We start from the raw sequence: 25,678 nt of genomic DNA on the forward strand, positions 1-25,678 counted from the left end.
TATCTGATCAAACTGACTCTAAGAAATGTCAGATCGAGTATTTGCGCTAGAAGCTTGTTTTATAAGTGAAAGGCTATGAGTTCGACTGATTATAGCGAAACATAAAAAATTAGTATATATTCATATCATCCTAATGCCCCATTCTCCACTCCAATGAGGTCACAATTTCAAATACAACAAATTAAGCTTAGTTTCTCTATGAGACCTATTGACCCCCAATTATACAATAACAAAATTGAGATTGTTGGAAAATTATTGTGAAAAGAATAAACAAGGATAAGGAGGTTGCAGGTTGATCACATTTATAAGAAAAGGAACTTCTTGAAGAAGAAAGAAAGAAATATAGGGGATTCTAGAATAGTGCAGAAGCCACTGTAATTTGCAGCCGTTGAATACTTAAAGGCCGGGTTCGTCTGGTGTACACCATACAACATGTGCTTAATGGCTGGCAAGGGCTGTCATTTTCTGTACGCAGTGGTGGTGGTGTGTTTGTGCGGTTGGATGATACGGCGTATAACATACAGCCGCGTATGATAGATTTTTCCTTAAAGGCCGGCTACTACTACAACATAAGAATGTTGTTGTTGCTCAATAACGCATTGAGAGGTTAAATTCGTTGTGTGCCAGTTTCAGCGGGTTTTTGTCGTCTAGTTACAAAAACAACGGTTTGTGATAAACGGAAAGCAACAATATTTTCTTGAAATAGCAAGACTTGAAGATTCTAAATTCTTTACCTTCTGCTAGATATTTTTACTCTTGACCACAAATCTCCAATTGATGCCAGCACCCTTTTTGGTTTCTGGGATTTCACTGAGATTGAAGGACTGAGTAGAGTTTAGTACAGGGAAGATTTTTCTTTTGGTAATGAAAAAAAAAAAATCTTCCCAGTAAAGAGAAGTGTGTTGGTGACTTGTGACTGTTGTGAGACTGTGAGCCAGTGATCGGTTAGCTGTGTGTGTGTTTGTGTTTCCCACCAATTTTTAACCCCTGTTTTTTTATGGGACTGAATTCCTGTAAAGGCTCTCTCCCTATTTGCTCCCAAATCAAACAAGTGGGTCCTTCTTTGGAGAGGTCCTCTCTCTCTCTCTCTCCCACTTGCTGGTCTTTGCTGTCTCTTCTTTTACCTGCCCTCTCTTAATTTTCTTTCATTTTTTTGTTCAAATTGTACCAATTGCTCACACCCTTGTCTGGTTTCCTTGTTGCTGAATACCAAGTAAGATCCATTCATTCATCTGAGAAGTTTGTGTGCTGTGTTTTGTGATTGCTGTGGTTATTGAAGGCAGTAGGGATCAAAGTTTTTATCTTTGATATACAGTTGTGAAGTGTTTTGCTATTTTGGGCATGTTTTGGTTGTGGGACTAAACCCCAATAGTGGGATTGTTCCAATTTGAGCTATCTGGATGTCCTTGATGTTGTTAAAGCTTTACTGGGTTTTGCTTGGAGTGGTGGTTTATGCTTTTGGAGATGATGGGTCTGTTTCTGGGGGTCAGTTGTGGGGTTTAAACCCTTTAAAGGTGTGTTGAGGGTTCAAAGAAAGAGGCTTTCTTGAATCACTTTGGAACTTGTTGGTGATTTTGGGGTAGTGAGATTTGATGCTTGGTCCAAGACAATGGAGATGTTTATGGCCAGATTTTTACCTCTTTTGCATTCAGTACTGTGACTTATGATAATAAGATATGAAGAACCTTCTTAAGAAGCTCCATATCATGTCCAACCAATCAGAAGATTCAGCAGAAGGGTCTACTTCATCAAGGAGCAGCAATAAGGCTATTGATAAGTTGTCTTCCGACACTGAGAGGCTTTTGCACTCAAGGTCCCATCAGAGTTCGGAGCATAAACACTTGTCTGGGATATCAGGTTGGCTCAGTTCAGTGGCTAATAGAAGAAGCCCTAGTCCACCATCATCTTCAAATGTTAGGGGGGAGAAAATGGAGCAACCTGAGCCAGCTAGTAGGAGTGGAGGGGATGTTGTTTTGGATACAGCTAGGCGTGATTCGGGGTCTAGTACTTCGAGGGATGCTGATATAATGGAAGAATATCATATTCAACTGGCTTTGGAATTGAGTGCTAGGGAGGATCCAGAGGCAGTTCAGATTGAGGCTGTAAAGCAGATTAGCTTAGGCTCTTGTGCTCCGGATAATACACCGGCTGAAGTTATTGCCTATCGTTATTGGGTAAGTTTTTTTCATCTGCCAATCTGATTGGACTTGTTGCTCATCTAGTGAACAATTGATCAGGATCCCTGCATAATCTAAATGTGGAATTTATTAGTGGTGCGTTTTCTGCCGTTGAATGTGTATGCTTTTGTCATTGGTCTGCTCTGTTTTCCCAATTATCCGTGCAGATAGTTTACTGAAGTGATTAGTGTTCTCAATAGATGATCATGCGTGTAACACTAAGCTTTAGTCACATTAACTGCCAAAAGAGTTGAGATATATTGTCTGTAAAGGTATTGGTGTCACTATCATTGCTCCTGTGATCCTTATCTTTAGTACCCTTTCAAGTACCTTTGGTGTAATAAAGAGACTCCAGACAGTTGATATCAGTAACCTTCTGGCAGTTTACACTGTGTTGTTGATAGTCACTATCCATGGCGCCATATATCATTGCATCATCAATTAATCTACAAGTGCTAAAGCAAGAGTTCATCAAGATGAACATAATCAACTAGAGTATTCATTTCCTGACTACGCATTGACATGGTTACACATTTGACCCTTGAAACTGAAGCCTATGTGAGTTATGTCTGAATACATTGTCATAAACAAAAGGCCTTTTATTTGTAGTCTCAATTTGTATATGTGGTTCTCTAGTAGCATGTTATGGCAAAAGGAGTATCATGCAGTGACGATGTCTGTCTTACAATTTCACTTTGGCCGTTCTGTCCAACTTGTATATATGAATCAAAATTGGCTCTTTTTTTTTTCTTTCTCTTAAATAATCATGTGTGTTGAAATTCATTGATCTCTCATTCTATATTGTTGCTCATTTTTCTTTTGTGGAATGCTACTAGCTAGAATTCATAGCGTTTCAATATAGTCTGATGGTACAAACTTCAGTCAAGGCAGTTTTGAATACTATGCATTAATTGTGACCTGGTTCTTCCTGAACATATATTTACAACCAAAGTCACCTGTTCTATGCTTTACCAGGCAACATGTAAAAGAACCGGCAGGGATTCACTCTTTGTTATTTAAATAATTCCCTGATAGATATTTAACTGATAGTCATAATATATGATGCGGGTTCATATATTTAATTTTGTATTTTCACTTTGTATACTTTATTCCCTTCTAGCCCATCTCATATCGTAGATTTGCCCATTCTTCACAGAATTACAATGCTCTCAGCTATGATGATAAGATTATGGATGGTTTCTATGACCTGTATGGAATATTGACTGAGTCAACCTCAGACAGAATGCCTTCCCTTGTCGATCTGCAAGGAACAGCTCTGTCAGATAGTGTCAACTGGGAAGCAGTATTGGTCAATAGAGCTGTAGATGCAAATTTATTGAAACTTGAAAATATGGCGCTAGAAATGGCTGTAAAGTCACGTTCAGATCCTCTAGTATCTGTAAACAGATATTTGGTGCGAAAACTTGCTCTTTTAGTTGCGAACTTTATGGGTGGACCAGTTGCGAATCCTTATAACATGTTGAGGGCATGGCAAAGTCTTAGTCAGAGTCTGAAAGCAACCATTGGTAGCATGGTTTTGCCCCTTGGTTCTCTGACCATTGGATTAGCTCGGCATCGTGCATTGTTGTTCAAGGTACTTGTTCTTTGATTTATTTATAGAAGACACCATGTTGACTCTAAGTTCTGATATGTAAGGAGGTATTAAAAGCTAACTCTATGACTGATAGTTTGATTGCAGTACCCCTGTTACTCCATTCCTTCATATTCTTGCCTTGTCTGCTTGTCTCCCAAGTTTTTTTTTTTAATGTCTTGTTCTTGCATTACTGGGTTATATATCACTGAACCGAACCTGTTTGTTTTGGTGCGGTTAACTAGGCTTTGTCTGATAGTGTTGGCATCCCATGCCGGTTGGTGAAAGGACAACAATACACGGGTTCCAATGATGTTGCAATGAACTTTGTAAAGATTGACGATGGAAGGTAACTTCTTTTACATTTTATTAGATGTGGTGCAGCCAAGTTCTTGATTGAGTAGAGTATGTTTGTGCTCTTTTTTTTTTTTTGCCTTTTCTTCTTTGAAATGGGTGGAGTTTTGTTCTTTATTGTCTATGCTTAACTCATAATTGTGCATACATATATAAGGTGTGCTTATGTGTATTATACGTACTCTAAGGAATTGCTTATATTTATTCGAGATTCTTTTAAATATATTCAAAATCTTTACGGACAAAACTCTTGACGGTTTCTGTTTTATCATTTTCTAGAACTGCACAGTATAGCTTAAGCACACATGGAATTTTATTACCAAATATTGCTGAAAATTATTTCAGGCCATTGATCTGTTTACCTTTGTAATTCTCATTTGACATTGCAGAATCTTAATTTGTTTTTGAAGGTGTGTGCAATGTCAATTTCAGGGAGTACATTGTTGATCTGATGGCTGACCCCGGCACACTTATTCCATCTGATGAAGCGGGATCACATATAGAATATGATGAACCTTACTTTCCTGCCAGTCCGTTGTCTAGAGACATTGATTCTTCTCATGTAGCTTCTTCCAGTAGTGGAGTTGGGAGTTCATTTGAAGAACATTCAGACTTTGGGACATTAGACAGAAAATCCAGGTTAAGTAATTATGCTTCTGCAGATAGGGGTTCTGAGGAGAGAGAAACCCCAAAGTCTCGTCAAGATTTACCCAGACCAAGTGTTTGTGAGGAGGAAGCCAAGATACCTTCAGATGGTTCGAGATACTCCTCTAATGTGGAGAAGGCACTGGTGCAAGAACATCCAGGAAGGCCAAATTATACACATGCAAGATCTCCTTCATGGACTGAAGGTGTTAGCTCCCCTGCAGTTCGTAGAATGAAAGTTAAGGATGTGTCACAGTACATGATTGTTGCTGCCAAAGAGAATCCAAATTTAGCTCAAAAACTTCATGACGTATTACTCGAAAGTGGTGTTGTTGCTCCCAGAAACTTGTTTACAGAAATATATCCAGATCAGTTAGATGTGTCAACAATTGAGACCAAGTCCCGAGCAGAAGATAAGGGGGGAAATAAGGAGAGCTCTGAAATGAGAAAGAGTAGAGGTCAGGATGAGACCAGTGTGGCTCACCTTTTGCCTCCACTACCTCAGCACCGGGTGCATTCTAAAGCTAGTTTGTCAGGTCATTCAGAGCACCTTAAGCCTGTGGAAGGTTTAGGGGTCAGCCTTCCTCTTGATACCAGGGAAGTAACTGGCCAGAATATCTTATCACAGTCTGAAGTAAATCCAGTTAAATATACAAAAAGTGTCCCTGTTGCCGCAGCAGCAGCGGCCGCAGCTGCTGTTGTTGCATCTTCCATGGTAGTTGCAGTAACAAAGTCAAGTGCTGACTCAAATATTGAACTTCCTGTAGCAGCTGCTGCGACTGCTACTGCTGCAGCAGTGGTTGCAACAACAGCAGCTGTCAGCAAGCAGTATGAGCAGGGAACAAAAAGTGATGGGGATACAGAAGGTTCTGGTAATGAACTACGTGGCAGTGGGGACGGTGATCATGATGCTTTAGGAGTCACCTCAGAAGGCGAGAGAGTCTCAGATCAATCAGCAGGTAATGAAAGTACAAAATCTGACATTGGTGATGATGTAGCAGATTGTGAGATTCCATGGGAGGATATCACCTTGGGTGAACGAATTGGACTTGGTACTGACCTGTGCCTTAAGCTATTATATTATGTACTTGTCATTTATAAATGGTGTTCCCATTTCACGTCTTCACGCATCTCTTTTTACTCCAGGATCATATGGGGAGGTCTATCATGGAGACTGGCATGGGACGGTAAGTTTTTAAATGCTAACCCTCATGGTATTGTCTACTATGTGTCTGAACCTTTTTGGTGTTGAGCTGTATTAAACATAGTTATACTTCTGTAGAGGCCCGTGGCGCTTCAATTTTTTTTTCTTTTCCCTGCCGGATCAGATCATATCAAATGGCATTAGGAACTGTAGACCTATCACTATTAGTAAAGATACCAGAACACTAGCACACTGATTATTCTCTTACGTTAGAAGGTGCTAATGTAAAACAAGAAGGAATCATGTTCTCAGTATATATTAACCTTTTCTACTGCACAATCAACTGTTCTGCTAAGTTTTGGTGCTGTCTTTGTCTTTTGTGTCCAGATGCTGTAATGTTGAACTTATTTTCCAAGTAAATATATTGAGCTTATCCACTATTTGGTTTCACAGGAGGTTGCTGTGAAGAGGTTTCTAGACCAAGGGCTTTTGGGTGAATCACTTGATGAATTCAGAAGTGAGGTACAAGCAGTGATATTCACCCTTTCCTCCACTCTTTGGCACTCTTTAATAAATGATGGCATTTATCAGCTACATAAGAAAATCCTTCTATTTACCCTGTTTTTCTTAACTTCCGTCCATAAGAGATTTTTTTTCTATTTCAAGGTTCGAATTATGAAAAGACTCAGACATCCCAATGTAGTTCTCTTCATGGGAGCCATAACTCGTGCTCCAAATCTTTCTATAGTTACAGAATTTCTTCCAAGGTATGCATGCTGGACTGTTGTCTTTTTCTTGTGTTAATTTAAATTTCCAAACATTGTTTTGGATTCCAACAAGTTTCATAGATATTTATGAGTTAAAAACCATTTATTTTATATTTTTAATTAAATAACTCTGCCTTGAAAAATACAACTTGCTGGAGCATTTGTGGTTTTACCAAGCAAAAGATAATAAAGAGAAAAGGAAAAAAGAAGAGTAATATTTCATCTTTTCAGTGTCATGTATTGTGGAGTGATCAATAATAAACAACATTCTCAAGGGTAAACTATTGAAACTGAAGATGGATACTGCTCATTTTCACTATGGGAATTGAAATGCATTGGGCAAAACACATTTTATATTTTTTTTTTTAGTTTCAGAGTCAAGCTGCTATAAAATATAACCCTGATTTTGTCTTTTCTGCTGTCTTATACAGTGATTTATACTTCTTTATTTTTATCTTTAGTAGTATTAAGTTACGTTTCTGATTCGTAAAAAATGGAAGCTTGACTCATAAATATGTATTGCAGAGGTAGTTTATATAGGTTATTACACCGGCCTAACAATCAATTAGACGAGCGGAGGCGTTTGAGGATGGCTCTTGATGCTGTAATAGTCTCGTCCCTGCCTTTTTAATTCAAATAAATTGTGGTTTTTAATTTTATGTAGCATAAATATCGTCTTTCTAATATTTGAATGTTCAGGCTCGGGGAATGAATTATTTGCATAACTGCACTCCTGTTATAGTACACCGTGATTTGAAGTCTCCAAACCTTCTTGTGGATAAGAATTGGGTTGTTAAGGTGGTTGTCTTTTATGTTTAGTGAGATAATTGAACAGAGTTACTGTTTCTTCATAGCCTAATATGACAAGGTAAAAGCTTCTGCCTGTTATCAGGTCTGTGATTTTGGATTATCAAGAATGAAGAACAGCACATTTCTGTCCTCGAGATCCACCGCAGGGACGGTAAGCTGCACCCAGAAACTTTGGTCTCAACATGTTCTCAAGCAACAAATTTTGATTTTCTCTGCCGGTTCTGTTTATATGCTAGTCATATACTGTGTTTGTCATGACTGGTGTTGCAAATGTTTGACTAGTAAAAAGCATGATCAAGTCAGTGATGAAGATAATCGTAATGGATTTGCATTCGAAAGATGTCAATTTGATTATTCATGTAGTTGTTAAGATATCTGCATACCATTGTTGAAATTCATTCATCCTTATACCATCTCTTGAAAAAAAAACATGCACTGTTTTGAATCTATCTGGCTTTTAAGCTAGGCCTTTCACTAAGTTCAAATTCCATAACTCTACTTCAGGCTGAATGGATGGCTCCAGAAGTGCTAAGAAACGAACCTTCAGATGAAAAGTACGGCTATTATTCCCACCACATTTTATATAGTTCATATTTTGCAGCTGTATGCAGAGATAAAACAGAAAAATGTGGTTTGGTGTACAGGTGTGATGTTTTTAGCTATGGGGTCATATTGTGGGAGCTCTCTACCATGCAGCAGCCATGGGGAGGAATGAACCCAATGCAAGTTGTTGGTGCAGTTGGATTTCAACATCGCCGTCTTGATATTCCAAATGATATTGATCCTGCAATTGCAGATCTTATTCAGAAATGCTGGCAGACGTGAGTATCCTTTTGTCTGCTTATCTTATTCAGGCTGAGTTACATTCTTACTTTTGATAATTGCAGTCCATCAGTTGTAGATCAATTCCAATGTGTTTTTAGGCAGGTTGGTGAAGCTAATTTTTAACCTAATTAACAATGCAGAGATCCGAAATTGAGACCCTCATTTGCTCAGATCATGGCAATCCTGAAGCCGTTGCAGAAGCCTATAAATAGTTCTGCCGTGCCTAGATCCACTACACAAAGGCCATCCTGAGTTACATAAGGTACAGCTGGATGCATAGTAAATTTTACACATCCCGGAATCTTGGCTCATTTCCAATCCAAAATACGGATGGGGGCAAAGTTGCTGATCGAAGATCATGACCTAACATACACACTCAGTTTGAAATTGTCATTTTACGTTCCTTTTTTTTTTTGGTGAGGTTTCCTCTTTGTTTCTGTATTTTTAACGCTTGCGGCCATTCGCAATGTTGTACATTTGTTTGTAAAGAATTCGTTAGCAATTGCTGTAATCAATGTTTTCCGGTGTTGCCTGAACTATATATAAGGCCAAAGAGGCAGTCTTGCTGTTTAAGATAAGCAATCCAGTTCAGTGAAAAACATGTTGGCTAATATGAACTTCATGCTGGAAAGTACTTGTTTTAAAGGCAATCAATTCTTGAAGATCTGTTTGCAGCGAAACAGGTCCTATAAAACTTAAAAAGGGCAACCCACCATTTCAAGTACCATCACATACAAGGATAAGGTAGGGACCAAGAGCTACTTAAAGGAAGGAACTTTGTATCTTCACCAAGATTTTGTCACCATCATCATCTTGCAATGGCTGCCTTTTCTGGTTCTTCACCATTTCTCTCCCACACCTTAAGACCAAACGACTTTGCCTCATCACAAACACCTCCTCCTCCAACTCCACCAAACCTTCCTTCACAACCAAACCCTCCAACTCCACTTCAAAGTACAAGTTCATCATCTCAGCAGCAAAAGCCCGTCTCACTAAATGTGGAACAACAAAGGCCCTCCAAGACAGAGGCTGACTCTACAGACTGGATAGCTTCGAGCTTAACCAGGCGGTTTGGGCTTGGAGCTGGCCTCGCCTGGGTGGCCTTTCTCGCAGTTGGTGTAGTCTCTGAACAGGTTAAGACCCGCCTTGAAGTCTCTGAACAAGAAGCTAACACAAGTAGGGGTGGGCATAAACCGAATTAAACAAGCAAAACTGACCGAACCGAACCGAAAATATGCATCGGATAACCGAACCGAATAGATGTAGTTTAAAAATGAAAAAAACCGAACTGAAACCGATTTAAACGGTTTGAAAATGGTTTACGTGATCAAATTAACCGATTTAAAACCGAACCGACCGAATTTAATTTAATGATTTAAAAAATAAAAAATAATGGATATTAGTACAAAACAATAACAAAACATAACATATAAGGTTGTCTAGTGCAGTTGGTAGAGTGCATGGTTGTTATATTATAGGTCGTGAGTTTGAATCTCAACATTAACATTTTGATGTTTTATTGAAAATCTATCAAAATGAGAAAAATATAATATTTACATAGATATTAATGAGACGTGCATGTGATGTACTGATTTGTGACATCATTTTTGGGTAGGAATTTGAGTCTCACCTCTTGAAATTTTTTTAAAAATTACGTATGAGGTGTAAACCGAAACCGAACCGAATTTCGGTTAAACCGATCGTTTCGGTTCATATTAATTTAATTCGATAAATGGTTTGAATTTCTAGAAAACCGATTAAAGTGATTCGATTTCGGTTTAGACTAAAAACCGAACCGAACCGATATATGCCCAACCCTAAACATAAGGTCAGTTTCTGTACTTAATTTCCTATGCTTTCATCACTTTATGACTTGATGTGACTTGTAATGCAAGTGACTTTTTTTTAACATTTCTAGTAATTAACCATATGTGTTCTGCAGAAATGTTGAGAGAGAAGAAGAGGTAGTGTTGCCTAATGGCATAAGGTACATCATGCTTTTCTACATTTGAGCTGCACAATCTGTTTCCTTTGATCTCGACCAAAACAAAAAATGTTGCTCTTCAGTCATCACCCAATTTACCTTGCATTTTGTGTGTGTTAGATACTACGACTTGAAAGTTGGCGGCGGGGCAACTCCGAGGCCAGGAGACTTGGTGGTGATCGAGCTCAAGGGGGAGGTAGCAGGCAGTGGGCAAGTGTTTGTGAATACAATAATAAATGACAAGAAGAGGCCTTTGGCTCTAGTACTGGGGTCTAGGCCTTACAGCAAAGGACTATGTGAAGGGATAGAGTATGTGCTCAGATCAATGAAGGCTGGGGGTAAAAGAAGAGTAATAATTCCTCCTAACTTGGGATTTGGAGAAAATGGTGCAGATTTAGGCCCTGGTCTGCAAGTTCCTCCTTCTGCAACTCTAGTGTATACTATTGAGATTGAAAGAGTTTCAATTGCACCAGCATAAACAGGAACAATTTTTATCTTCAAAGAAATGTCTAATCTCTTGATTATGTTCACCATTCTACAGACTCGTATCTTATAGTTCTTTTATGCAATTGCGACATGAATGTATACCATTGATTAAACATGTAAATCCGAATTATGTCCTGCACATTATGATTCACCATCGGACCAATCTTGCTGCTTTTTTCCGGGCTTGATGCTTAATCATCAGGGCCTGAGAATCCCATGCATTAAGACTAGGATAATAAAACCCATATATGATAAACAATCTCGTTATAATTAGATGTAAATTCAAGGGTTAGAAAATAAAATAACTTAACTGAAACTACTAAACAGGCCTGCAGCCAATAAAGAAACGACGCGTCGTTGGGGGCCATTGAAAGTAGAAGAAGTTTCTGAAGAAAGTTCACAGCGAACGTTCTTCAGAAAATGGTTCTAAACTCGAGAACTTCCCACAAAACTGGAACACTTCTGTCGGTTTAATTCTGTAAGTTTAAGAGCTCCCTTTATATTTTTACCCAAGGGCCCCACAGCCACTGGCGAGTTGCACAATAAGGTTCCGGTCGTGGTAAGTAACGGTGTTCCAATTGCAGCCACACTCCACTCTATACTAGTCTTCTATAACACAATTTCCCAAGAGCCCACAACACTTTGATTTCTCAGCAAAGAAAAAACCCAGAACTGCTCTCATGGGAACAGTTTTGGACTCCCATTTCTTGGCTCTCACGGCCATTGTTACTGTAAGTCGTGTTTCTTTCTGTAATGGATTTCGTTTTCTGTCTCCGAATTTCTGAGGTTTTGGTGTTCTGCTGTTGAAGGTGGCATATCAGTTGTTGTTCTTCGTGATCACTGCGCTTCTTAAGTTTGATAAAGTCACCGACTTTGCCGGTAATACTCATTTCTTGAAACTATCGTTGTTTATTTGCTGAGGAAGTTTTGGATTCTTTAGATACTGTATGTCTTTGTTTTGAGAATTGGGAAATCAAGTTTATGGTAGCCCAAAGTGGAAATGAAACAGAGATGGTAGTACTAATTAGAATTGATTTGTTTATTTGGTTGGGAAGTAAAGTATGAACTTTTATGCAATTTTGGTGTATGTTCTTCCAGGAAGTACCAATTTTGTTATACTTGCAATACTCACTCTAATTGTCAAGGGTTCATGGCATTTCAGACAGGTACTATCTCTTCTGCCTCAGAGTAGTTCCTGTGTTAAATGTTCAATTTGGTAAAAGGAGCAATTCCATGTGTGTAGTAGTTATATAAAGTATGCTGCATAGTCATTGTAGAAGCTGATGAAATTGCCACCTTGAGCTGTTGCTTTGCTATAGTTACGATATCACGGTATTGATTTTGTAGTTCTACTCGTTTTTCATCTCAGGTAGTGTTGAGTTTGCTTGTGGTAATATGGGGTCTCCGTCTGGGACTGTTTCTCCTGATGAGGTAGAATAAATGAGTATATGATATGAAAGAAGCTAATTCCAAAACCATTTGTGTGCCATTGTTCATCATTAAAATACTTTTGGTGATCAGAATATTGCAATGGGGGGAGGATCGACGTTTTGATGAAATGCGAGCTAATCTTGGAAAATTGGCAGTATTCTGGATATTTCAGGTTCTGTAGCTCTCTTTGATTTCCAGGGTTAATTATACATAGTTGTGTGTTGCATGTTTTGTGATGAATTTGATTCTTGAACTAGTCAAAATGTTGTCCAGGCTGTCTGGGTATGGACTGTGAGTTTGCCTGTCACAGTGGTTAATTCAAGCAACAAAACGCCATCTATTCAAGCTGCCGACTTTATTGGATGGATTATCTGGTCTGTAGGTTTTTTTATTGAAGCTACAGCTGATCAGCAAAGGTTGGTGTTCAAAAATTCTCCTCAAAACAGGGGAAAGTGGTGCAATGTTGGGCTTTGGAAATACACTCGGCATCCAAATTATTTTGGGGAGGTTAGTATTCTGATATCAGTAAATGTCACTTTTTCTGGAACTGATGCTACACTTACCATTTGATGTTACTTCCATTGCATACAGCTCTTGCATTAAACATCTAATATCAGTAATTATTCTATATACAGCATGAAATTGTTCCAGTTATATGTATATGAAAAAATTATGATTCTTTTGTAGATGGTTTCTATGTCAGTTACTCATTATTGCCATGACATTTATCTCCAATCAGGCAATCACTAACCATTCAAACCTTGATAAAGTTTAGAACCTTTCTATGATAGTGTTTTTCATTTTACCCATAGTATATTGTCTGTCAACTTAATCTTTCTTAGTGTGGCTTATATTTTATGCCTGCATACTTACTGACTTACATATTATATGAATGTACGTAAATCACAGAATGTGGAATTGAAATATTTGATCATCCAACAAATTGTGACATTGATTTCGTTAGTTTTGTGCTGTCAAAGATAACGTTGATTTGCTTTTTGCTCAGATATTTCTTTGGTGGGGAGTATTTGTGGCTTCCACTCCTGTATTGGATGGTGCAGAGTGGTTGGTAATTCTTGGGCCAATCTTTCTAACCTTGCTGCTTCTTTTCCTCAGTGGCATACCACTGCTTGAGGTTTGCTTCTTTCCTCAGTGGCATACCACTGCTTGAGCTTATTGCAAAAGTAGAGCTGCTAAAAGACTTACTAATGCATATGCTTAAACAACAGGCATCTGCAGATAAGAAGTTTGGAAATGTGGATGCATATAGGCTCTATAAACGATCGACCAGGTGAATATTAGCTTCTCTTTGATACATGTTTTTCCTGAGCACGAATTGTAGTAACCGTGACCAATATTTTCTGTTTCAGCCCTCTAGTTCCGCTACCTCCAGTCCTGTACAAGAACTTGCCCTTGTGGTTCAAAGCAACTTTTCTCTTTGAGTTTCCCCTGTATAATCGTAATCTCCCACAAGAACCATTGAACTGGTGAGGCTACAATCTTGTTGACAGAACTATTTTGTCTTTGAAGCATGTCCTAGTTTTCATTTTTCATATGCCGAATAGTTGTTTTACGTCAGTTACCTTTTGTGCAAGGTGTAGAACAAACCCTGTAGAAAGAAGCGATGAATTGAAGATTGGTTAGGAACTTAGGAATCAAGATGATTCTTTTGGAATACCTTGAATTCCCAACAATTGTTGTACTCTTTTCGTTTGTTCTTCTGCGAGGAAACTGATCAGACTACATTCCCAACAGTTGTATTTTGACTATTCATAACTTCAATAGTAACTATGCCTAACTATGCCTAACGGTAAATCTGAACAAGCTCATTAGAAAACAGGTGCTTAGGGTCTTCTTTCATATCTTTGGATTGTGGGAAGCTTTAATGGAACTGAAAGGCGAAAACTTTACAAGGAAAAGGTTTATAAGCATGTGCTGTGGGTTTATAATTAAAGTCATCAATCACAATATCACATGCACTCAAATAGCTAATAATTACTTGGCTTGGTTAAACATCGAATACGATATTCTATTAGGTTTCGCCAATTGAGACCTCTGTCAGCTAGTTTTCTTAATTCCGTTTAGTAGGCGTTAGCTGTTACATTTTGTTGTTGAGGCTCTTTTCAACCTTAGTTAGGGTATTGGTCTTAGTAGTTGTCTACTTCTGTCATGGTATTTTGACAGTAGTTCGGTATTCTCATTCTGGCCATTGTTTAAGCAAATATCAATCTTCGATTAAAAAAAATGTATATTTACTATTTATAATGAAGGAACATTTAATTTCCTAGTAGTGTTTCACTACATAATAGCCAGCGTTGCTAAACACACTCTTATATGCAATCTGGGTTGAAATATATTGTTGCATTACCTGATTACCGGATCACCAATCGGTTAAACAATTTTTGAGAAAGCGGAAAAGGAGATTGAAAATTTCCCTTTACCAGTAATGCATGTGTGTTGACAAGCAAGGCATCACGGTAATGGAAATGTTGGATAGCCTAAAAAATCAACATCGCAAATGAGAAAGGAAGAACAGAAGAGAAGAGGTAAACAGTTGGAAAATCCAGTTCAATAGGATTTGGTTGGCCACCAAATTCAAAATGTTTAGCATACAATTTCTTAACTGTTGATTATGATGAAAATCAACTAATCAAGTGGTTAGAGTCAATTATCCCTCCTGAAACACAGCATACTTGCTGGCAACCCAGTTGTCCCACTTGATCAAATATCAGAGGAATTGTCTATATTAGAGACTTTAGTTTTCTCCTTATCCAAATCGTTTTAGATATTTGGTTTCATGAAAATGTATAATCTACTATGAAAATATGTAATTCTTTCACTTCTCATTAAATCAATTATTAGTTTAATGAGAAGTGAAAGAATTACATGGTTATAACCTACTATGTATGTGTGTAATTTTTGGATAACTCTTATGGTTCTATTATGCATAAAAATAGAGCGTTTGAATCACTCTAGTTATCTTTTTTACACAACTCGGAATTAGCACATGAATTCGAGTCACAATATACAAATGTCATAATTAAAGTTGTTTGCCGGATTAAATAAAAAAGAAAAAAATCGCACGAAACATGTCTCCATAATTGAAAATGCAGTTACAAACTTACAATGTAATATGGCAACACTATATAGTATGTCGTGGGCGACATGCATTATTGCCTGCATCAATATCCACAGCAACAGACAAGAAGGCGGCCCATCCCCAACCTTGAGCTCCCATCATCAGACACGAACTCGAACCAAGTACCTCCGAGAAACCAGACAGGAGCTCCAAGACCTTAACAAACCATAGGCTGCAGGAGTCAGATCAAACCTCGAAAGTAGGCCGAGTTCCGACAAGAGCGGGCAATGCAGCGAATCGTGTGGCTGTGAATCAACCTTGGGAGGCTTCTAACTAAAATAGAACACAGAGTTATATGGGGAGTGGAGCAACCTTGGTGGACGGTGTTCGTCGCTGGTTTCAACGTCGTACCTCTTCTACTTCCAAACCTGTTAATACTTCCACTACTATCCCGAACCCGAATTCGAATCCGAATCCGAATAATAACGACCGTGTTTATAATGATGGCGATATAAGCGCGCAATCGTCCGCTTGTCTCCAAAAAGAGGAGGACGACGACCATCTTCTTCAGTTTCAGGTTGAGGACGACTTCGACATTTCTGGTTTGAAGCTCATCCGAGTTCCCAAACGGGCCCACCACTCTAATCCTCCACCACCACGACCATCACCGCCGCCGTCCATTATGGAAAAGAAGGTGCCTTTCTCGTTCTCCTCTGCATTTCACGATCTGGGTCTTGATCTGTTTTCGCTTCCTTTGTTTGTTTTCTGTAGCTCATTGTTTGCTTTGTTGGACTTTGATGGTGAGTTAGGCTTTGTTTGGCTTAGTATTAGTGTAAAGACTGAAATCTTATTTGGTTTTTGCTCTGATCAAAGATCAAAGCTTCAAACTTTGATAATAGGCGTGGATGGTTTGCCCAATTGAGCTGATATTGTTCACCGTGTTTCATTTTGAGGATGATTAGTACTTTGCTCCTTTAATGGTGTGAGGCTTAGTTATTAAAGCTTCAAACTTTGATGGGGTGGCATTTTCATTTTGAGGTTCCTGAAGAGATAAATGTTCTTCTGGCACAACAGTTCACTCATTTTAATAGTGTTATGTGTATTTAAAGCCATTTTTCGGATTGAAGTGAGAAGTTATGAGAAGGAAAGAGTTGGTTTGTTTGTGTTTTACAAATTATGGTTTTTATTATTATTATTATTGTTATGCAGAGCAACCTAGAGTCAGAATTTTTCACAGAATATGGTGAGGCAAGCCGGTACCAAGTTCAGGAGGTCATTGGGAAAGGAAGCTATGGTGTTGTGGGTTCTGCGGTTGACACCCACACCGGAGAAAAGGTTGCGATCAAGAAGATTAATGATGTCTTTGAGCATGTTTCAGATGCTACAAGGATCCTGAGAGAAATCAAGCTTCTTCGTTTGCTTCGTCATCCTGATATTGTTGAAATAAACCACATTATGCTTCCTCCTTCACGGCGAGAATTCAGAGATATCTATGTTGTGTTTGAGTTGATGGAATCTGACCTCCACCAGGTTATCAAGGCAAATGATGATCTTACCCCTGAGCATTATCAATTTTTCCTGTACCAGCTTCTTCGAGGTCTAAAGTATATTCATACAGGTTGGTATTTTGGAGTTATAATATTAGTGTCCGTCTGCCTTAGATGATATTTATATATTTTCTCTGCACTTCTTGTAGCTAATGTATTTCATCGAGATTTAAAGCCAAAAAATATCCTTGCTAATGCTGACTGCAAATTAAAGATATGTGACTTTGGTCTTGCTCGAGTATCTTTCAATGATGCCCCATCTGCTATTTTTTGGACTGTAAGTTGCTACCAAAAGGATCTGAAAGTGTGTATTATAAGTTACCCATTAATGCCTATAACCAACCATGCATCAGACTAATTTTTTCCTTTGTACCTGTGAAGGATTATGTTGCAACTCGATGGTACCGAGCCCCTGAACTTTGCGGTTCATTTTTCTCTAAAGTAAGCTACATTTCATTTTTGAGAACTCTGCTATAAATGTATCTCATTTTGAGGTTTCACATGTTACTAAGACGGCTAATGGGAAGATGCATATAGATGCTTCTATATTAATCTGTAATCTTAACTTTTCTATGATGTTTTGGCAGTATACTCCTGCAATTGATATCTGGAGCATAGGATGCATATTTGCAGAAATTCTCACTGGAAAACCCCTGTTTCCTGGGAAAAATGTGGTGCATCAATTGGATCTCATGACTGATCTGCTTGGCACGCCCTCTTCAGAATCCATTGCAAGGGTTAGTACTAATATTCTAATATCTGCAAGCCCAATAATGAAAAAAAAAGTTCTTAGTAGGCTGCCATTGAAATTCACTTTCTTTCACACTTACAGTTCTCATAGTAGAATGCCCTCCACATATCATGTGACTGCTAACTTATTAGCTTTTAAAATATTGCTCCCAGGCACCGTTCTAGTTCTCTTTCTCAGCTTCAAATGATCTTTACCGAGTCTTTATAAATGATCTTCTGCAGATTCGGAATGAGAAAGCAAGAAGATACCTTAGTAGCATGCGGAAAAAACAACCAGTTCCCTTCACACATAAGTTCCCTAATGCAGATCCTTTAGCTCTCCGCCTATTGGAGCAACTTCTTGCATTTGATCCCAAAGATCGTCCGACAGCAGAAGAGGTACAGTTAAGCAGCTTGAATACATGGAATGCTATCTGTTGAATAATTTGAACACTGCAATGCTTCCTGTAAATTTTCTTAGAGAACAGAATACCTCAAATAGTCCTAATGCTTATGCTTGCAGGCATTAGCTGATCCATACTTTCATGGCTTGGCAAATGTGGATCGTGAGCCGTGCACTCAGCCCATTTCAAAACTTGAATTTGAGTTTGAGCGACGGAAATTGACAAAAGATGATGTTAGAGAGTTAATTTACAGGGAGGTATGATCTTTCAATTTGATGGCCGCTTGCTTTAACTCACTGTAATTAATACACCTCACTAGTGTTTACTATGATAAATCATGTCTTTTTCACAGATTTTAGAGTATCATCCCCAGATGCTGCAGGAGTATCTCCGAGGGGGAGATCAAACAAGCAGCTTTATGTATCCTAGGTAAGGAGGCACTTTTTTGTTGTCATTAATGATGTATTATTCTCAGTTCAACTTCAATTCGTGTGGAGAGGTTTACTTGAAAGACTTTTGTGTTTGGAGTCATTAACCCAGTCTGATCTGTTTATGTCAATCTAGTGGTGTTGATCGATTCAAGCGACAGTTTGCACATCTTGAGGAACACTATGGGAAAGGTGAAAGGGGCACTCCTCCACTCCAAAGGCAGCATGCCTCCTTGCCCAGGTATGTGTTGGAGAAACACCTTGGAATCAGTTTAGCTTAGCTGGGTCAGAAGGGGAACATGATATGCATTCAAACTTCTGCCCTAAAGATACCATCCATTCTCCACTCCCTTTGCTTAGCTCCCCAAAATAGCAACCCTTCTTTGTCTTATTACCATGCTGGTCTAGTTCCTTGGGCTGCTAACAAAGATGAGTTAGTTTGGTGATGTTTATTGGTCACTGATTGTGTGATATGTGTCATCATTTTTATTTTATTATATATTTTTTATTTTCTGTCTGGTTCCCAGAGAACGGGTTCCTGCACCCAAGGAGGATGCTGACGAAAGCAATGAATTGGAAAGGACTGCAGCTTCTGTTGCCACAACTCTTAACAGCCCTCCAGCTGATGGTTCTGATAATCCAAATGCAAATGGACCTAGCAAGACACAGTACACACCAGTTTCCAGTCGCAGCCTGTTGAAGAGTGCCAGCATCAGTGCTTCCAAGTGTATAGGTGTACAGAAGAAAGATTCGCAGGTTAGTAATATTATTGTAGATGTGCCGAGCATAATACAGTGATTTTCTTTCTTTCCATGTTTCCGTTTGTTATTGTAGACAGAAACTGCTACTCGGACTGTGACATTTCGCCTTTTAGAAGCCATCCAACATCTTATTTTGTCTTACTATATTTTTCGTACAGGAGGATCCAATTGCTGAGGTCAATGATGAGTCAGTTGATGGTTTAGCCCAAAAGGTCGAATCTCTTCGTGTGTGATATTCTTCTATCTGTATTAGTAAAAACAGCTGCAACTTTGCGTTCTGTCTCCTTAACCCCGTTTAGTTGAAAAGGGTGTAGCGGTCCACAATCGAAGATATAATCTTAAGTTAGAAGCTAACACAGTAGGACCTCATGATTTATATTCTTTCATTGTGTCACCACAAGGCAGTGTTGTGACTTGTAACTATTTAAGTATTTATATGTAAGAAAGCAACAATGTATTTTTTTCCCATTGTTTAGTGATGTTTGATACAACAGTAGGAAGCAGTGTTAGTTTGCAGTTTCATGCAGAATAATGTTATCAACTCTTAATCACTTAGTATATTGTGTGATTAATTCTGTAGACCCAGTAATATCTCCAAGAGTACAACAAGTAGTTTACTGATCATACAAAAAGCATCTTTCAGATTTACTTTACACTGTCATCTGAAAATGTATACCATTGGAGCCATCGAGTTCCAGGTCCAATTGTTCCCGGACAAAAGATATGCTGGTTCTAAATTGAACAAAAAATTGGCGTTCTCATTCCCTTCCGACGGATCAGGCTCTCTGTTTTCGGCTAGTGATTCAAGAACACAGTTCCTCCCATCACCAATTGTCACTGCAAATACAGCAGCAGTGTTGAAAGCCCGATTACAATGGAGAGTTCTTGCAGTAGGAAACCTCCTTTTTCCTTGTCACGATAAATCCGCCGTAACTCCCCGCGCATTGCTTCTGGGACTTCAAAGTTTCAAGCTTTGAGTGTTCTCAACCTCAAAGTTTCAAACTTTATTGGGACTTTATTGCAACAAAGAAAAACAAAAGTGTCAAAGTTTACTATGTAAACTGATGAAGTGCCCTATAAGCAATTGGGTTCTTCAGGAATCAACTTGGGGCCTCCCTCAATATGTCAGATAGTTAAAAAAATAATGGACAAAATATTAGGTATTTCTCCAATTTTTAATAACTCGACAGTTTAGTCTTTCATGTTTCAATTTTAATTAATCACCAATTATATTTGCAAATTTTAAACAATTTGGTCATTTCGTTAAGTCTTCGTCTAATTATACCGTTAAGTGATTTTTTACCCTCTTATGTTATGTTTGTCAAGTCAATAACTTAACGGTGCAATTGGACAGTGACTTAACGAAATGACCAAATTGTTTAAAATTTAAAAATATAAAGAGTGATCAGTTGAAATTGAAACATGAATGACTAAACTGTCGAGTTACTAAAAATTAGAATAGTGACCAGTATTTTGTTTAAAAATGAACTAATGAAGTACCAAACTACCAGATAACAACTTAACAAGTGTCAGCTTAAATAGTTAGTACTTGACCTATAACTAGGCAATCAAAATAAAATGATTTGCAGAAGAATTTTACTTTCTTTGGACTTGGGAGTGAGACTAATTGATCTGAGAGAGCTTTAATTTTGGTTTTGGGGTAGTTGGCATTTACATGAGCAATTCATTAGAAAATTAGATTTGGAAATTGACTACAGAGTTGGTGATAAGTTCCAGTGTATCGTAAGAGAACGAGAGAAATATGATGTCAGGGGATCGATAGTGCATACTTCTGTCAGTCTGAGTCAGTCTGTCAGCTACCTTGATTTTCAATGGGTGTCTATCAATCGGAGCCAAATCATACTTTACAGAAATATGGTCATATAAAAATTAAGCTGCTCTATTGGTGTGAGTTATTTGTGTGGTAATATGATCGTAAATATTGTAAGAGTATTAAAAAGTAATTAGTTTCCCAATAGTTTTTTTTTTGTATTTTGTATATTAACTCTATTCGTAGAGGCGGTAGAGCAGAGTAATACAATTCAGAAATTCTCAATTCTTCCTTCTATAATCATTTGGGACTTGGCTGTGTCGTTCAATTTCCACTGCGGTACAATAATCAACTGTTTGGTTCGTTTGTGCGTTCGATGTCCTGTGCTGTATTGGTTCTTCTGGGGTTTAGTTGGTTATTGGATTGGTGTTTGGGTCCGGTGCCTTTGTTGAAGTCTGTATTAGAAGCATCTCAATCAAGATTGAATTGGTTCGTTGTTTGTTCGGTGCTTTGTTGTAGTATCTATTGAAAGGTTTATTTGTTGGGGTTTGATTATCTTCTCGATTGGAGTCGCTGAGTTTGATCACCAACCTAATTTTCAAGTCTGTGGTGTTTGGACAATTGTAGTGTGATAGTTTCATAAGTTACAAAAAAAAAAACGAAGAAAAAGAAAAGATCAGTTCTTGTACGTAGGTCTCTTGTACGTGGTTGGTTTCTTTGTTAAAGACGTTGGTGGTTTGATTGTTGATTAAACTGGTTCTTGAAGGAAAAAAAAATTGCTGCATAAGATCGTTGTTGGGAAGGTGAGAAGGAAGAAAGAAATAAAAGATCTTTAATTATACATCATATGTGGTCTTTACGCCCTTTTTTTATGACAAGCAAATCACTTAATTATAAAACGAATAACTAAATAACTATTATATACTCCTTTTAAATTTATTTGAGTGGTTTTTTTAGATGTTTATTTGAGTGGGTCTTTGGAAAAGAAGGAAGATGGTCCATTTGACTCTTTGTGTCTCTCATTCTCGAGGAGCCGTGTCTACGGCTTAATTTTTAAGCTGACTTTATCTGGAGAGTACGATCATCGTCTTGCTTATAATTTTCTTTTAGATGCAGTTTGCCAATTTTGACTAGGAAAGCTGGGCCTTATTTTCTACGTAAAGCTGTTTACATCTTACTGGCTCAGTGGCTCTGTGTTAAATTACTGCTAGAGCAAGATGGAAAATCAGGTTCTGATGAGATTCTAAGGGGGTGTAAGTCATCATCTTGTGAATTTTTCTAAAATGTTTTACAATCTGACAAGCTCACAACTGTCCTCACTAAGGGATCATTATTATTTTTCCAAGATGGCAGCTTAGTAAACCAAGTAGAACACTCAACAAACCCCACTACATATATGTGTAAATTTCTTTAGCACTTGTCCTGATATCTCTATCATCAGGATAAGTTATGATTACTTGGTCATTTTCTCTAACCTTGATTAACATGTAAGTGGAGATAGAGAGAGTTGTGTTAGCTAGCACACCACCCTTTAGTTGGTGAAGAAGTGAGCAAGATAACAATATACGACACTAAATTAATTTAGGGACATTTTTTTTTTGGGTTACAGAGGGGACCTAAAAGGCCAAATTGGGAACATTAATTTATTGCCAAAGAAAACATTAAATTAATTTTCATAATATTCTTCAAGAACCCTCACTTTCTATGCCATATATAAGCAGGTCACAATCATTGATCTAACGATTTTGGGCTGCTCCTGGTAATCAAAAGATACTGGTTTAGTCCAAGTTTGTCCTGAATAAACCTTACACTTTACCAACCCACTAATAGCTTTGGGACTTCATGCAGTTCTAGTCATCAAAGAATCAAACAATGAAGGTAATGACAATAGGTTCCATATGTTTAACATGACAAATCCGATTATTCAATACTAAAATTTGTATGATTAGAAGGTTAGTGGTCACTTCAATTCTTTCTGAAGTTTGGGATTAAAAATTAGAAGCTATATAGCAGCCAAAGTTTCAAACAAATTTCACCCTTCTAAAAGCTCATTTTGACATGTTCGGTGTCGGCTATCCGTCCTCACCAACCCTCTAACATCAGAAAAATCTGTCTTTACAAGAATCAGTACATCAGATAACTTATAAAATATACAATTTTTAATCAAAAAAAGGTGTTTACTAGAGACTTGATGGTGTATATAAAGATAGCTTGCATGAAAGTATCGTAAAACTCAATTGGGGTATACGATAAATACATCCCTTAGGCTTCTACTGACGCTTTAGAATGGAGGATTTTTGCCGGTTCGTAATGGTAACTCTATTGATGATCATATCTGGAGCTCTACCATCTTGTCTTTCGCAAACAACGCGGCGCTTCGAATTCAATGTAAGCTAGCTAGCCAGAGTGTATATAAGTTGATCGAACTTTTGTTTCTTGCATTGTGTGATCATCCAAAGAAACCGGGGAACTGAAACCTTGAGATTTGGTGGTTCTTGCTTTATCAGGTTAAGTGGAAAACAGTAACCCGATTGTGCCACACAAAGTCACTTCTGACAGTGAATGGAGAGTATCCAGGTCCAACGATTGCTGTTCATGAAGGTGATAATGTCGAAATTAAGGTGACCAATCACATTGCACAAAACACTACCCTCCATTGGTGAGTTTAGTTCAGATACTGACTTTGAATGTGCTTTGAGGAGTGATCAAACATGAGTTATTTGTACATTAACTCTGAATTTTGGTCATGACAGGCATGGTATAAAGCAACTAAGGACAGGATGGGCAGACGGTCCAGCTTACATCACACAATGTCCGATTAGAGGAGGGAAGACCTACACATACAAGTTCACTGTAATCGACCAGAGAGGCACTCTTTGGTGGCATGCTCATCATTCGTGGCAACGAGCTTCAGTTTATGGAGCCTTCATCATCCACCCTCACATGCCGTATCCATTTTCAGTTCCAGTTCAAGATGAATTCCCCATCATCTTCGGTAATAATATGATATATAGTATTGTTGCTGGCAGCACCAATTATAGTTGTTCGTTTAACATTGTCTCCTGTTCTGAGTTCTGACAACCTACTTAGGATTTTGGCCTTTTGGGACATTTTTTTAGCGGTTAGCTTGATATGCACTGTAGCCCTCTTTTTCGAACAACTTATATATCTTGACATCTATGTTCTATGTTTGGCTGCAGGTGAATGGTGGAATGGAGATGTAGATTCAGTGGAAAGTGAAATGATGAAGTATGGAGGCGGCCCTGCCATTTCAAATGCCTATACCATAAATGGTCTGCCAGGACCATTCTATAATTGCTCAAACAAAGGTACATACCTAAGAACTTTCATCATACAAGAGGCTAAAATCTTACCATATATAACTGACTGATTTGTTAGCCAAGAGGCAGTAGATTATCACAATCATCGACTCGGGGATTTTACTTTGTTAATGTTATTATAATGTGCAGATACATTGGTCAAAACTGTGGAACATGGCAAAACATACATGCTTAGAATCATCAATGCAGCACTGAATGATGAACTTTTCTTTGCTGTTGCTAATCACACATTGACGGTTGTGGAGATTGATGCAGTATACACAAAACCATTCAAAACGAAAGCCATTATGATAGCTCCTGGCCAAACCACCAATGTTCTGCTCACTGCTAATCAAGTGCCTGATTCCTCAGGCATGTTCTTGATGGCTGCCTGGACTTACCTCACATCTGTTTTCCCTTTCAATAATTCCACCACAGCCGGTTTCTTGCAGTACAAGAACCCGAAAACTACTGAACACACCAGCGAGCACCCGAAAAAGGTCACTACTTTTGATCCTGTCATGTACAACTTTCCTCAGATGGAAGACACCAAATATTACACTAAATTTTCTGACAACCTGAGAAGCCTTCATTCCCCTCAGTATCCATGTAATGTGCCAAAAACTATCCACAAACGAATAGTGACAGTTATAAGCCTTAACCTCCAAGATTGTCCTGCTAACAAAACATGCAAGGGCTACGCCAAGAAGAGCTTCTATGCCTCAATGAGCAATCAGTCCTTTGTTCGTCCCGCTGTGTCAATATTGGAATCTCATTACAAGAAGCTCAAAAGAAGTCAATACTCCACCGATTTCCCAGAGAAGCCTCGAAGGCCATTTGACTATACCGGGGTGGATCCACTCACTGAAAACATGAACACAGAATTTGGTACCAAGATCATACAAGTCCCCTATGGAACAAACTTGGAAATTGTGCTGCAAGGCACAAGCTTTCTTAATGTGGAGAACCACCCAATTCATGTTCATGGACACAACTTCTTCATAGTTGGTAAAGGGTTTGGGAACTTCGATGTCTCCAAGGATCCAGCAAAGTACAACCTTGTTGATCCTCCTGAGAGAAACACTGTGGCAGTTCCAAGTGGAGGATGGGCCGCGATTCGGATCAAGGCTGATAATCCAGGAGTTTGGTTCATACATTGTCATCTTGAAGAACACACTTCTTGGGGTCTTGCCTCAGGCTTCTTAGTTCAAAATGGACATGGACCAACTCAATCCTTGCTTCCTCCTCCCAAAGATCTTCCCTCATGTTGATCAAGACATCAAGTACAACACTGGTTGCTTCAACAAAATTTTGTTATACCAAGATGTAGGCTTATATTTGTATAATTACTCGGTTTGAACTCGAAGATATATGTACTTGAACTTAAAATTGTTCAGCCTATCTACATGATGATCAACCAGTTCA

General features: G+C 38.3%; 5 protein-coding genes across 6 annotated transcripts; all 5 read left to right on the plus strand.

Annotated features, from left to right (window-relative positions):
* The first annotated feature begins 1,094 nt into the window (after positions 1–1,094).
* On the plus strand, positions 1,095–8,893 carry LOC126795943 (probable serine/threonine-protein kinase SIS8). The gene is made up of 13 exons (XM_050522671.1): positions 1,095–2,174; positions 3,334–3,771; positions 4,014–4,117; positions 4,555–5,819; positions 5,914–5,954; positions 6,365–6,433; positions 6,578–6,678; positions 7,204–7,282; positions 7,378–7,476; positions 7,571–7,639; positions 7,993–8,042; positions 8,133–8,309; positions 8,454–8,893. Exons 1-13 carry the CDS (start codon positions 1,677–1,679, stop codon positions 8,563–8,565), a joined length of 3,102 nt encoding a protein of 1,033 aa, XP_050378628.1. The 5' UTR covers positions 1,095–1,676; the 3' UTR covers positions 8,566–8,893.
* A 202-nt stretch (positions 8,894–9,095) lies between these two features.
* LOC126795966 (peptidyl-prolyl cis-trans isomerase FKBP17-2, chloroplastic) lies at positions 9,096–10,915 on the plus strand. Its single transcript, XM_050522696.1, has 3 exons — positions 9,096–9,488; positions 10,254–10,300; positions 10,418–10,915. Exons 1-3 carry the CDS (start codon positions 9,132–9,134, stop codon positions 10,773–10,775), a joined length of 762 nt encoding a protein of 253 aa, XP_050378653.1. The 5' UTR covers positions 9,096–9,131; the 3' UTR covers positions 10,776–10,915.
* A 478-nt stretch (positions 10,916–11,393) lies between these two features.
* LOC126795964 (uncharacterized) lies at positions 11,394–14,007 on the plus strand. 2 transcript variants are annotated; one of them, XM_050522692.1, is made up of 10 exons: positions 11,394–11,514; positions 11,593–11,662; positions 11,882–11,949; positions 12,153–12,214; positions 12,305–12,386; positions 12,488–12,721; positions 13,221–13,349; positions 13,444–13,505; positions 13,585–13,701; positions 13,810–14,007. In XM_050522692.1, exons 1-10 carry the CDS (start codon positions 11,464–11,466, stop codon positions 13,856–13,858), a joined length of 924 nt encoding a protein of 307 aa, XP_050378649.1. In that variant the 5' UTR covers positions 11,394–11,463; the 3' UTR covers positions 13,859–14,007. The 2 variants fall into 2 exon arrangements, with proteins under 2 accessions (XP_050378649.1, XP_050378651.1); XM_050522694.1 differs by having other exon boundaries at positions 13,816–14,007.
* A 1,422-nt stretch (positions 14,008–15,429) lies between these two features.
* Positions 15,430–19,622, plus strand: LOC126795946 (mitogen-activated protein kinase 9-like). The gene is made up of 11 exons (XM_050522674.1): positions 15,430–15,987; positions 16,503–16,911; positions 16,990–17,117; positions 17,222–17,281; positions 17,428–17,577; positions 17,813–17,968; positions 18,093–18,230; positions 18,326–18,402; positions 18,538–18,642; positions 18,929–19,157; positions 19,321–19,622. The coding sequence occupies exons 1-11, from the start codon at positions 15,649–15,651 to the stop codon at positions 19,393–19,395; spliced, it is 1,866 nt and encodes a 621-aa protein (XP_050378631.1). The 5' UTR covers positions 15,430–15,648; the 3' UTR covers positions 19,396–19,622.
* A 3,566-nt stretch (positions 19,623–23,188) lies between these two features.
* Positions 23,189–25,678, plus strand: LOC126795950 (laccase-1). The gene is made up of 5 exons (XM_050522677.1): positions 23,189–23,321; positions 23,441–23,592; positions 23,687–23,928; positions 24,134–24,262; positions 24,404–25,678. The coding sequence occupies exons 1-5, from the start codon at positions 23,220–23,222 to the stop codon at positions 25,522–25,524; spliced, it is 1,746 nt and encodes a 581-aa protein (XP_050378634.1). The 5' UTR covers positions 23,189–23,219; the 3' UTR covers positions 25,525–25,678.

The sequence above is a fragment of the Argentina anserina genome, chromosome 5 (genome assembly GCF_933775445.1).
Source record: "Argentina anserina chromosome 5, drPotAnse1.1, whole genome shotgun sequence".
NCBI classification, from domain to species: Eukaryota; Viridiplantae; Streptophyta; class Magnoliopsida; order Rosales; family Rosaceae; genus Argentina; species Argentina anserina.